This window comes from Musa acuminata, chromosome BXJ2-1 (genome assembly GCF_036884655.1).
Source record: "Musa acuminata AAA Group cultivar baxijiao chromosome BXJ2-1, Cavendish_Baxijiao_AAA, whole genome shotgun sequence".
NCBI classification, from domain to species: Eukaryota; Viridiplantae; Streptophyta; class Magnoliopsida; order Zingiberales; family Musaceae; genus Musa; species Musa acuminata.
The window spans coordinates 7,975,221-7,988,526 of record NC_088338.1 but is presented as its reverse complement, the minus strand read 5'-3'; the positions used below and the strand labels follow the sequence as shown (position 1 = coordinate 7,988,526).

The 13,306-nt window shown below is 37.6% G+C and overlaps 1 protein-coding gene across 2 annotated transcripts; it reads right to left on the bottom strand.

Moving 5' to 3' along the window:
- Nucleotides 1-286: 286 nt before the first annotated feature.
- Nucleotides 287-12,940, bottom strand: LOC103992425 (paired amphipathic helix protein Sin3-like 4). 2 transcript variants are annotated; one of them, XM_009412117.3, is made up of 23 exons: nt 12,484-12,940; nt 11,775-11,939; nt 11,502-11,670; nt 11,312-11,410; nt 11,058-11,228; nt 10,484-10,799; nt 9,637-9,770; nt 6,998-7,073; nt 6,860-6,889; nt 6,441-6,691; nt 6,188-6,342; nt 5,717-5,841; nt 5,325-5,579; nt 4,483-5,160; nt 4,310-4,398; nt 3,116-3,763; nt 2,938-3,038; nt 2,690-2,828; nt 2,442-2,594; nt 1,497-1,669; nt 1,317-1,428; nt 1,033-1,223; nt 287-705 (listed from the first exon to the last, which is right to left on the bottom strand). In XM_009412117.3, the coding sequence occupies exons 1-22, from the start codon at nt 12,552-12,554 to the stop codon at nt 1,056-1,058; spliced, it is 4,278 nt and encodes a 1,425-aa protein (XP_009410392.2). In that variant the 5' UTR covers nt 12,555-12,940; the 3' UTR covers nt 287-705; nt 1,033-1,055. The 2 variants fall into 2 exon arrangements, with proteins under 2 accessions (XP_009410392.2, XP_064949089.1); XM_065093017.1 differs by having other exon boundaries at nt 476-705; nt 6,860-6,925; nt 12,484-12,832.
- Nucleotides 12,941-13,306: the final 366 nt, after the last annotated feature.

Here is a 13,306-nt window from a genome sequence, read left to right as displayed (position 1 = left end):
GTCAAACCACAAAAGACACATCAAACAATTTAGCTCTCTACCCCATTCATCTCTCAGTCATGCCATAAAATTCAGGGGGAAGTATAGCATCAACCATTGTTATTAAAGAGTGACGAGAACAATAACATGATCAGCATGCAGCACCAAACAAACAATAGAGGGAAATCAGAAAGAGAAACCTGTTCTCAGAGTAGTACTTGAGCAACACTGGGTCAGAGGAAATCTCCGACCGAGGAAGAAAGTGGGTTGAAAGCCAAATGAAGCAAACACGAGGATGTGCCTCATCTGAACTCCCAACAAGATGCCAATCACGTATATTCTTAACGATGACAGACAAAGTACATGCAGCGGTTACCTACACTTGTTACAGGAGTAAGCAGTTTACATCTGAATGTTACACTGTGTTCTGGTGGACTACCAATATGAGCCAAAAGCTGGAACAAGAAAAAGAATAAAACAAAACATAGTATCCGTGCAAGGGGCCAGAAGGTCCGAGGTCATACATATATACAGATATGTGATGCCGAAAGCCACTACAATCAACTTATAATGTTCAACGTATGTACCACAAATCCATTTAGCTACTGTTTTGAAGACAACAAGATGGGCGTAGTGTGAAAGTGACTGCCCGCGGGCGAGAAATTTTCAGTTCTGCTGCCGAGGAGAGGGCTCTAGGGTGGGTTGTTGACTAATAACAATCAGCCACTGCAAAACAAAGTCAGCGCCAGTTTAGTAGTGAGAACTTACTCGTGGAAACAATAAAGACAAAATCAACCCAACAAGCTGCTTGAAATTGTTCAAACTCATTCAGACAGAATTGTACACTTGCTCGATTAAGTTTGGAGATCAAGTGACTAGTGGAAGTACTTAGTTTAGCAAAATCCTACTCGAGCAAAGATAAACTCCAAATTTTCAAAAAGGGGTGATCATTGTTGAAACATGAATAATAATGATCTGAAACATTGCAAACAAATGAACAGGTAAAGAAGTGTCAATATAAATAAATGTTTTTTTTTGCAAGGAAAAACTTACCGTTTATCTTGTGGCAAGATGCATCAGGATCTAGACAGGAAACTGATCAGGAATTGGTGAAACAGCTGTACTTTTGTGTCATGTACTTGTGATGGCTGTGCTTGGTCATGAAATATAGACCCCCCACATGAATATCTCCTTTTCTTTCTCACTCGGAACAAGAAATCTTCTGTGTCTAGCACATAAGACACCTGGGAATCAAAGCAACAAATATAGACATTCCCACAGTTAAACAGGTCCAAATATCTAGACTAGAGCTTCTAGTAAAACTATCAAACAAGTACCTTTGAAGAACTGCAAGATATCTTGCATTCCAAGCCATTGATTACTTGAAACCCAACCATGGTCTTGCAAGTAGAAGTGTTTTCATCATCTCCCACATATTTGCGTTTATTCCTGATGAATGAAAGGCAGTTAAAACATTAGTTCCATGAAAACACATGATAACACACAATCGTGCTTACCTTCCCAGGAAGACACCCTCTGCTCCTATCTTATCCGGAACACTTGACAGAAAATCACTGCATAGATAAGCTGAAAAGCTGGGATCTATTGTGACAGCGGTGACTTCAGGCTTCTCATGTCCATATTCCATGAGCTGAATGGATTGGCAGGTCATGCTTGAAGATTGTGAACACTGAAAAAAAAAAAAAGCAGAATACGTAAGAACTGATAAACTGTTTCAAATATTTAGATTTTTTCCTATGATCAAATATTTGGAACATGATTGCCATATTCTACTATTATAATTACAGATTAACAACAACAAAAAAAGCCGCAAATCCCAACTATTTGAGGTCAGTTACATAGATCTTTTGTCGCATTTAGGATCTGTAAAAAGTTAAATATTTAGTTAAGTACAGAGTACTTAAATCTTTATTTATAGTTTCTATTAAAATCTTTTTAAATCTTTCTTTACCTTTCCGTGTACCACTAATATTAATTATTTTATTTCTTCTAACTACTGCATCCGAAGGTCTCCTAAGCATATGCCCACACTATCTTAAATGATCTTTCCTCATCTTCTATCGAAGCAATACATAATTGTTCATAAATAAAAATATTTCTTTTTTTATCTTTCCTAATAACTTTACATATTCATCTTGACAACACAAACTTTTTAATACATGTCTTAACAGTCCAACACTCAGATCCATAAAGCATTGTTAGTCTCACAACTATCTTATAAAATTTTTCTTTTAATCTCAAATGTATCCGATCATCACATAAGACTTATTATAATTACAGATGCAAGATCAATAATGAATACTACAAAGAACATCTTATAGTATTAGTTTTTAGAGGATATAGTTGCCAAAGTAACTATGCATGGAAAAGAACATGAATAAAGCGACATGTGGAAATTTATTTCCCTAAAGACTTGGGAGAAAATGAGATAAATAACTCACACATTCAAATCTGTATATGTTTTCATCATGAAGAAGCACACGAGCATTCTCATGATAGACTAGATCAGAAGATCTGCCCGATCGCCTTGATTTTTCATACAAGTATAGTTGGAGAAGCTTATTATCCATCTCATCTGAAGCTATTGCTTGAAGCTGAAAAAAAAGAGAGTAAGGATAATTGGATTCTAAAGAAATGAAACGATACAATTCTCCAAGAACCATGTAGTAATCTATATGTACATAAATACCTGTTTAGCAACTTTATAGATTAGCTTGTCCAATGTGAAAAGTACATACGACTGAGTTCCAATGATAGCACGACAATCATCTTCGAACTTGGTATTGTCAGCAGAACCATCAAGAAGGTGGTAAAGAGCACTCATAAATCTGCAAAAAATCATATTAGGGATTTTCATGCATAGTAATTCAAAAATATAAAAGAGAGAGAGAGAGAGAGAGAGAGAGAGAGAGAAAGATGGTTGTTGATGTATAATACTTGGCATATAAATCAGGAGGGCTTGTATCTTTAGAACTTCTCCATTTCTTTTCAGCAGCTAATGAGTTTGTCTTGGCCGAGAGTATCCTTTCATACAAAGTCTAAAAATGAAACAACATAGCTATAAACTACTATCGCAAATATGGGTTAAAAAGTATCTAAATGGAACAGGTCTGACCTGATGAAGCCGAAACAGCACATAAAATGAATCATTTCCATAAAAAATTCGTGAAGATTTATCTTCCTTATCATGTAATGCTGTAGGCACATGTCTTGCAAGAGGTTTAACTGTGTGCAGAATTCGTTCAGAAAATGGTAGTGATGTAATTTCTCCTTCAGCTTCACCCTCACTTTCAGCCTTTGCATCCTGGTCGTCATTCCCGGCATCATCCTCTTCCTCTTCATGATCTTCATGCGAGCACTCCTCACCATCACCAGATTCACTGCCGGAGACATCCTCACCAGCCTCTGATGCATTTCCACTGACCTCTGTAGACCGTTGAGCACTTTCCTCACCCTCATCATCAGCATCCGCTTCATTCTCCCCTGCAACCTCACCACAGGAAGCCTCTACTTCTCCAGGTCTGACTTGATACTGTCTGCTAGAAGAACCGTCTTTCCCTTTAGGAGTTACATTTACAGCAACATCCTCAAATGTCACAAAATTATCCTCCTCAAAGTCTCCATTCGGTGACAATTCACCTTCTTCTCTTTCAACCTTAAGGTTATTCAAGGAAGCAGAACCTTCACTAGGTCTGTGACCTTTGTTGCCTTCAGTGGTGTTACCACCATTAGCCGCTAGGATAGGCCTTCCAGTTTGTACACCCTAGTGCATTACAAATAGCCATATCAAGATTTAGACGAGATTACCAATTTTAAGATAGAACAGGAAAATATTCTTATTATAGCAAACAGCATTTTGGGTTCGTGTGTGTGTGCGTGTATATATATATAGGCCAAAAACACAAGCATTTATTTGCAAAGGCTTTTCTTTATTTCCATGAAAAATTAGAGTGAGTTAGATTTTACTAGTGGGGCATAACAACCTTCCTACAGGTTCCTTTGTAATACACACCATTGGTAACTGCTGCAAGAATTTCATGTGAGCAGACAGATTAGAGACTGAGTCAAATAAAGAGTTCATCCATGAGAAAATAATGACCAGATATCATGGTAAAGACTGTTTTGGTGCAATATGATATATCTGGCATGGACCAGCACAAATCATACAATTTACTGATAAAAATGACATCTAATAGCAACTCAAATAACACAAAAACCTTGAAAACTAATTATCAAACATCAATCATAAACCATGTACTCGAGCATAAAAACTCAAAAAAAAAGGGAAAGAAAAAACACAGATTTATACCTCTGAAGCAGGTAAATTTTCATTGGTAGCTCGAGGTTCAACTAGTGTCTCGTTTCCAAAATTGGCAGCTCTAGATGCACCACTAGCCCCTTACAAAGAGAACAGAAAAAGTAAGCTAAAGTTACTTTAGAATGAATAGGAAAATAAAATATAAAAAAATTTAGGCCTCCAACCTGTTACAATCTCCCGGTTTGTTCTATTGTGACATTGTTCAGCTCTACCAGCAACAGAAGTGGTATCTGGCATACGCTCTGCAGACACATTTGTTCCAGTTATTCCAGACACTTCATCAGCCATAGGAGCACTACCCTGCACTCTCCCTTGCAGCAAATTGTTACAAAGATTTTCTCCATGGCGAGTGGTTTGATCAACATCATGAAAACCATTTTCAGTAACTGTTGTATCTCCATTGGCTGACCTAGTCCTGCACAGAGCTGTTTGTTCAGATGGAATGTTCTCATCACCATTGCTTTGCTTGGAAGCACCAGCATAATCAGCACCGGGGCTCCCATTGCTTTCACCCACAACTGACAAATTGGCTTTGACAACACGACTCTTAGGTTTCACATCTTCAGCATCTTCTGCAAGTTGGTTTCGAGATGGAACACCCAATAGGGGCTCTAAAAAAGTAGTCCATATCTTCATGACTTTGTCCAATTGATCAGAAGATGTGCAAACTTCTCCACATGAATATTTAATGATCTGATACAAATCCTCATGGATACTTACATCAACATACTCAAATGCCATATTGGGAACAATAGGCTGCCTATTTCTGGCAGCAATGGTGACAAGAATGTCATCCTCCTTCTTCATCTTGTCATTAATTTCTTTAATCTCAGCCAGCAAAGCTGTTCAGAAAGCATAAGAGCATATAAGACCGAGGTACAGCAAACAAGACCTAGATTTACAACCTATCATATGTTACAAGCAAATAGAATCTATGTTTAAATGAAAAAGGCAACTTTTTTCATCGTGATACTAAAAGCTTGTAAAGAATCAAAATATTACATACCTTTTGTGCTCAAGCTCTTTGTATCCTGTTGCTTAAAATAAAAACTGCGATGATCAAGTGATTTATGATAGTTCTTGGCATATATTTCAGCCCAAACTTTATTAAAATCTGAACGACACCTAGACCATTCCTCTTGCTTCTGTTTCAGGCGGGTTAATATGACTGGCAAAGCAAGACTGGCATTCTTGCGAAGTACATCCATGACATCAAGGCCATGGTCACCATATAACCGTTCAATGCACCTCAAATTTAAAGCTTGAGAAAAAAAAAATCAAAAGAGAAGTCAACAAAATGTGCTGAAAAGCAGAAAAATGGAACAATACAATGGGAAGCTGAAAGCATGTACGATAAATATGATATAGGGCATCCATTAAATAATCATGCATACTAACAGTTAAGGTGGTCTTCCATGCGAGTTGGATTTTCTGATTTGACAGGGTCTTGCATCATTTCTATTAATTCTTCCACTCGTTTGGTTGTGATATTCACCGATTCCAATAACATATCCAGCTCAAATCTGAAAACATTTTGTCGAGAAAAAGTCAATAACAGATCATAAAGCCAAAGTGTGATTGCCATCTAATTACTAGTATGATTTTTATTTGAGAAAAAACTAGTACAGTCAGTAAGATCACATGAAATACAAAAGAACAAGAGACGGCACAAGAAAAAAGCAAATTCTAAGTTCAGTAAAGAGTTCTCATCATGAACTATATAACTTGGTATATATATATATATATATATATATATATATATATATATATATATATATATATATACACGCACACACACACACATACATGTATATATATAAGGCTATTGAATAGGGAGAAAAATAAATTAGAAAGTATCAAAGCCAGTACCTATCATCTTCACATCTAAATAAGCTTTCTTCATATTGGTTTTTGCGCATGTGCTTGAAAGAGTAATCCTCACTTCCAGAAGTCACTGATACCCATACATCATTTAATACTGACACTCCAAGTTCAGTCCTGTGGCTAGCAGGAGGAATCGGATACTGACAAAAAAGACATAAATAACAAACATGAAGAGCAAAGACAAGATAGATACATAAATTGAAAAAAAAAAAAACACACAACTTTGGGTAATAATTACATTTTTTGGTAGAAGACGGTAACTTGGGGTACAACGTTGACAATTTGAGAGGTCAAGCTCTGAAATAGGTTTCCATAAATTATACTTTTCTTTGTTTGTGAACAAAGTAGCCTTGTGAGAGGCACCCTCTTTAGAATTGTAAAGAGCACCTTTGTCAACTCTTTCCCTTTCACGATCTTTCTCCCTCTTATCCATTTCACGCTCTCTTTCTCTGTCTCCATCCTCTAACTTAACTGGCCTAGCAATGTGTCCTTCATAAAACAATGATTCTTTTAGTATACTACTTAATGAATTAAACCAAAATCATATATTTAAAATTTCCAAATTTCTTGAGTCAGAAAAAGAGACATGTCTAGTCCAGAAAAAAAAGGTTAACTGATTTCAACTACAAACACTGGGAAGGAATCTCGGAGACATACTTTTGTTGAATACTCCTTCGAGAAATCCATCTGCAAAATAGCCTTCATTTAGAAAACTGTGAAGGCCTATATGATTAACATCTTAATAGGTTTGTAGAAAAGGCATATTCACGTCAAAGGGAAGATGTATAAGCTCACCTATATTTTCACAATGTGCCAAAAATTCATTGAAGCCGTCCATGAGATCTGGATACTTTCCAAGGATATCACTTACCTATAACAACAATGAAGAAACTATATCATTCCAGGTGCTAAGGGTCTCTGATAGAGAAGATAACACACAGAGCATAATATGAGCATAACTTGTTAAAGCAATAAGCAATTATTATCAAGTCTCTCACCTAAAATAAATCAACTATCAAATGCAGCACCAAGTCAAGAAGACTATGAAAGAAATTGAATATGACATTTTATTTTCTTCAGAGAAGAGAAACCAAATAGTATATTATATTATATTATATTATTTATATATATATATCTCTTCTTTTGTGAATTAACCAACAATGCCACCAATATCCCATAAATTGTCCAGTATAACACATAATGTAAGCAATTAATTTTAATGTAAGGATATAATCAACAAGGTGTGTTGCATGCAGAACCAGATTGCAGCTAAAGGAAAAAAAATGCTTGGTGGTCCCATATTATTGGCCAGAGACAAAATCAATGAAAATAGAAATAATTGCCAAAAGCTTATCTACAAACTCAAAGGGATCTCCACAGACATGCTATTTATTATAAACACAAAAGGTAGGCCAAAATGACATTCGTTAGTACAAAAATTGCACCTAAATGAGCCAAGGGTATCGAAACGACACAAATACCAAGTCATCACAGCAAATCTTTTAGTTAGAAAACCTTCCGTGACTAAGGCTGCTAAAAGAGGTTAGCCGAGTGCACAAGGCTTGTAATACTCCGATTAGTCCCATATTAGAAGTGAGCAAGACTAAGATTGGCTTATAAAGGTCATATGAGTGTCCTACTATCAAATCAAATGAAGTTGATGGGCCAGTTAACCCATTAGGCTCGGGTCATGGCATTTGATATCAGAGTCGATCTAGTATTTGGGCATTGTGAGAGGGGGCTACGCCTCACATGCGCCATGGTAGAGTTTGATCTAAGATATATTGGGCCTTGACGAGGGTGTCAAACCCTTGAGTGGGGAATTAGTCTCATATCAGAAATGGACAAGACTAGGATTGGCTTATAAGGGTCTGATGAGTATACTACTATCAACTTCAGCTTAAACATTTTGACTTAACCTTATCAACACACCTTTTGTATCATGGCCTAGTTTCTACTAACTTTCACCTCTAGAAAATCAGGCTTCTTACAACCTTCACTACTATCTTCTTCATGTCAAATGTTGATAAGATACATTAAAGTTTCCATCAAACTCATACACTAGTTTGTTCCAAAAGCAGACCAATTGTTGTTCTTGATATTTTTGACATAACACAACTTAAAGTATCTCAGCTAATCAATATTTACTCCTGCTTATGCTGCATCAGTATATGTTCCTGTTCAGCACAGCAGTACTGCATTGTCTACCTTTTCCTGGTTTAATATATCCCCACCATTCAGAAGACTGTTTTCTTTCTCTATATATGGAGTATTTTTATTTTTGATATTTTCAATAATTATGGACTCAACGTGCAATTTGTCACTGCAGAAAATCCTAATGCAGTTGCAACCAGATTGTTTATTGCAACTTGAAAATGAAAAAAACAGCACTAGGAAAGTGCAGACACCAGCCTTATCAGTAGAGATTCAGTTGAATTGTTGCTTATAAGACTTCAATAATCTTTTCACATTGCTTATTTTGCATCTTAAATGCCATTTCTATGATAATTAAGCATATTTTAAGCACTTTCCTCAACATCAAAGAGCTACCACTTGTCACAAAAGTATTCGATGAAAAATGGGAAGGCTAGCAGTTGAAATAAGTGGTGCATACATGGGCAGTAGTAATTAAGAAGGTTCAATAAAATGTGCAAAGATTTTCAGAAACTTTCTGGGCAATGTTCACACAATAATACCAGTGCCAACAATACTATATTGCTAATTTTATCCAGAACAAAATGACTTGGGAGAACACCATCAATGACGAGAAAACACCAATTAGAATGTACGAAAAATAGTAACAGGAGATTGCAGACATTGAGTTATAGTGCTTGCTTCTAGGAACAAGCAGACAAGTGGCCTAAGAATATTGGGCTATCATATACCAGGTGAGTTAAATTAAACATTTGATTCCACATACAAGATTTACTGCATTAATCAAGATATGGAATTTGTTGGCCTTAAGGGAAGGAAAATGCAAGTTGTTGCATTAACAGGTATATTCTGTTTATCCAACAAGTAATTAAATAAAACACTGAGAAAAAAAAACAATCTAGGGTAGTTCCTTTTTCAACTGCTCAAATAAGAGGAAGGTATCACATTGATACATGGTTATCTCTCCAGTATGGTTCTTTTAGCTATCAAATTTCTGTATGAGCCATTATGTCAAACTTAAGTAATAAGTAGTGGCCATTTAAACTTATTGTCTAGAGTCAATCAAGTTACCCTCAAAAAAACTGGATACCATTTCCAGACAAATACAAATGGTCTATTTATACATACTGGTAAAGAGGGCTCCTCTATCTTCTATGATAACATAAGAAACTTCAACAGAAGAGCAAATTTAGATAACAATTGTTGAACATCTAAATAAAGAAGTTATAAGATCAGCACAGTCACTGTGGATATGGATGCTTCAAGAATCAAAATCTTACCAGATTCTTTAATTCTGTTCTATTTATTATTTCTTTGCTGTATATGTGAAGGCATTTCAAAAACTCCTGGTATGTGTCAGGGTGCAACTTTTCCTTGACTTTCTCGCAAAAGTTAAATTCTCGGGTATATACACCTGCCGCATTAAAATTGAACAAAAGATAAGGTATCACAACATTATAGCACGTGCATCATAAAACCATTGAATACCAGGAATAAACTTCAATTCTAACAGTAAACCAACTGGATGAACCACTCTTCATATCACTAGACAATCTTTACTGAAGCCTCTCCAGTTGTAGACATCTGTTACTAGAATCGATCCCCACATGAATTCAACGCTCATGCTAAAGCTTAAAAGACTCAGTTCTGTAAGAGAAGTACTAACTAGGTAGATCTCACTTTGGCTGATTGAAATGATCCTGACACGATGATCCAATTGGAAACTAATGGACATTCCTAGAGATTTACTAACAGGAAACCAGAAATCAAATATAAGGTGTTTACTACAACTAATTAAACTTCATCTCAAGATTCATACAAATAGCAATATTGAGCCTTGCTCAGAATCAAAAGAAAAGTGTTAAAAATTGCGATGACAATTCAGAACCTGTAGTGACAATCAACAAACACATTCAAATTTGACTCTGTGAAGAATAAATAAAGCATCAGGGTTCATTATAATGCAGCATCTGTAAATAGTAAAGTTGGAAATTCCATGATGCATATGATTGGTCGGAAAGATTGCATATGAGAACAATATATTATGATATTGATGCCACAAGAAGAGCCGCACTCATATGAAACATATAAATCGAACAACAGATGACAGAATCATAGAAGACTTACTCTTCAAAGCATTCTTATCATCAAAAGATGAAGCTGAAATGCTATAAATGCCATCAGCGCCATCACCTCCTTGCTGCATTGGCTCGGCAACAGAGTCATCCACCCTTTTAGATGAGTGTTTACGCCTAGGATGTGTGTTACCTAAATCTCCGCTGTCATGATCCATGTCCTTCTCATCCCATTCTCGGTCTCTTTTGTCCCTATCTTCCTTCCTATCTTTTTCTTTCTCTGCAAGTCTTCTCTGCCTATCATGTTCTGTATCAGGACGATCGACACTAAAATCGCGATCGGCATGTGATGTATAAGCTCTATCCCTCTATAAACCCAAGGAAACATTCATTTCAGTTCATAACATGAGGATTATAGAACCATATGCACAAAAAATAGCAGAACACAAATCTGAACTGAATTATGAGCCTACAAAGTTATAAACGAGTAGCATATGACATCTATCTTCAATACACCAAAAGTGAACTCATTTTTTAACATCAGTATTACATCAGTAATACATCATCATACTCTGTTCAGGAGACCATTGTCATTTAGTTGTGACCACTGAAGTGTGCATGTGTACCTTATCCCCATGAACATGCCTTGCTGTAGGCATAATAGAGCTCCTGTCATCTCGACGCACAAAGGGCCGACCAGAATATGGATAATGTGGAGCAAATGTTGCTGAAGCATCAGGCAAAAAGTGTGTGAATTCCTCGAGCAAATCTTGATGATTCTGAAAGAGGGCTGCCACCTAGAAACATACACAGCCACGATTGTTTCAGTTGTTCATATTTGTTGCCACAAGGCCCACAACACTAATTGAAGGTGAAATACCTCTTGGTAGACCTCATGAATTGACTTATTCTCCCTTCGATACATATTCAGGATATCTAAGAATGACTTGTAAACATGATCATCATTCTGGAAACGATTCTGCAGCACATAAAATGCAACAAGTCAGTGCCAACAGTGGCCCTAGCAGAAAACAATTCTAGGATTAAACAACTAGTTACTGCATATATACCTTAATTTTGTTAACGAAATTGATTGCTTCCTCAAATTCGACTGGTTTCTTTTCTTCTGGTAACTTAATCTCATATCCCTTTGGCAAGAAGGTGTTAAAGCCCAAGATCAGATCCCGATGCCCCTTAAATAATTCCTTCACCCTCATGATAACCCCATTTGTGTCAATCCTGCAAGGTGTTCCAAACAAAGAAGCAACAAACACGTCAATCAGAGAAGGGAAAAAAAACAACTTCGAAATGATATGTGATAGAGAGAGGAGATCAAGGTGAACCTCTGGCTCTTGAAATCTTTCATGACTTCAAGAAATTCATCATATTTTTCCCTTTTGTCTTGAAATATATCTTTCACAGCCTTCAGATAAGCTAGAGCATCATTAGTTGTGAGTTTGGGTGTACTACCAGTTGCCGGTGCTGGAGCCATATGGGTTTGCCCGGACCTGTACAAAAACGACCAAAATCCATTGAACGACGACAGATCCAAGCGTCCACCGTATCTTTCCAAGTAAAAGATGAGGACCAAAAAAGGAAAGAAATAAAGGGTATGATTTTTCTCTTTTTTTATCTCCTTCAAAATTTTCTTACAAGAAATAATGATCCCAGCCAACAAATTAATATCACTGAATGACCAGAGCCGGGGAAAAAGATCCTAAATAGATGGTCACTTGAAGGTAGCTTCCAGAGGGGAAAAATCCCATATCAACGATGAATTTGATAAAATATAAAATAAAATTTATAATTTTTTCATATAACCTCTCTCTCTCTCTCTCTCTCTCTCTCTCTCTCTCTCGTAAAATCCAAACCTCCTAAAACATCAAAATAACAAGGAAATTTTCGTCATTTATTCAAAATGATACCGGCCGACGAACCAACCAAATAACCCACGGGTAGGAGTCGGCCTCTACGAGAAAAAAAAAAAGATCACAGAAAGCGAATCGAGATATACGAACGAAATGATACGAAGAAGGAGACGGAGAAACTCACGGATCCGCTCGAGGAACGTTGGGCCGTTTGAGCTGAGAACCCATCAAAGCCTCCTCCCTCGCCCCTTTCATCGACCCATCAAACCTCCGAGGGGGGTGGGGGGACAACTGCAGTGATCACGAGCCCTTTTCCCCCCTATCTCCACCGACAAAACGCGGATCGAACCCTGAATCGAGCCAAATCCTCGATCTTTCTCCACTCTGCGCCTCCTCCGTCGGCTCGAATCCCGATCGAACCAATCTGAGAGCGTGAACCGGCGGGGATCGAGGTGTCAAAAGCTCGCGGTAGAAGCCCAAAGCGAAGGCGACGCGCGCGACCGGAGAGAGGGGGAAAGGGGAATGAGCTCTTGTCTGCCTCTATCTATGGAGAAGAGGAGGAAGCAAGCGGGGGAGACGAGACGAGGAGGCTTAAAACCAAAATAAAAGAAAGAAAGAAAGAGAGAGAGAGAGGTGAGAGCTCTCTTACATGTACCAAGGAAGTTACGGAAACCGCCTCCGCTCGTAGTCCATCCTTCCCAACCGTCCGATTGGCGGGTGACGCCTGCTGATCAGGCATCCATCAGCAGGCCCATCCAACGGTCAATGTTGAACGAAATTTCGTCCGTACGATCGGCTGCTCGCTCGATATTGGACGGTGGGATGCGCTCGATTCTAGGGTGGGCAGGTTGCAGTCACCTAAACCGTGCCGGTTTTGTTAAAATTTCTGGGTGCGGTGAGGTTACCTCACCTCAAGTTGGTGGCTTGTTAGGTCTAGACCAATTGTATGATGAACGAGGACTTGACAATAGGATGGGCTTCAACTCCGTGGCAATCCGGACCGGCAT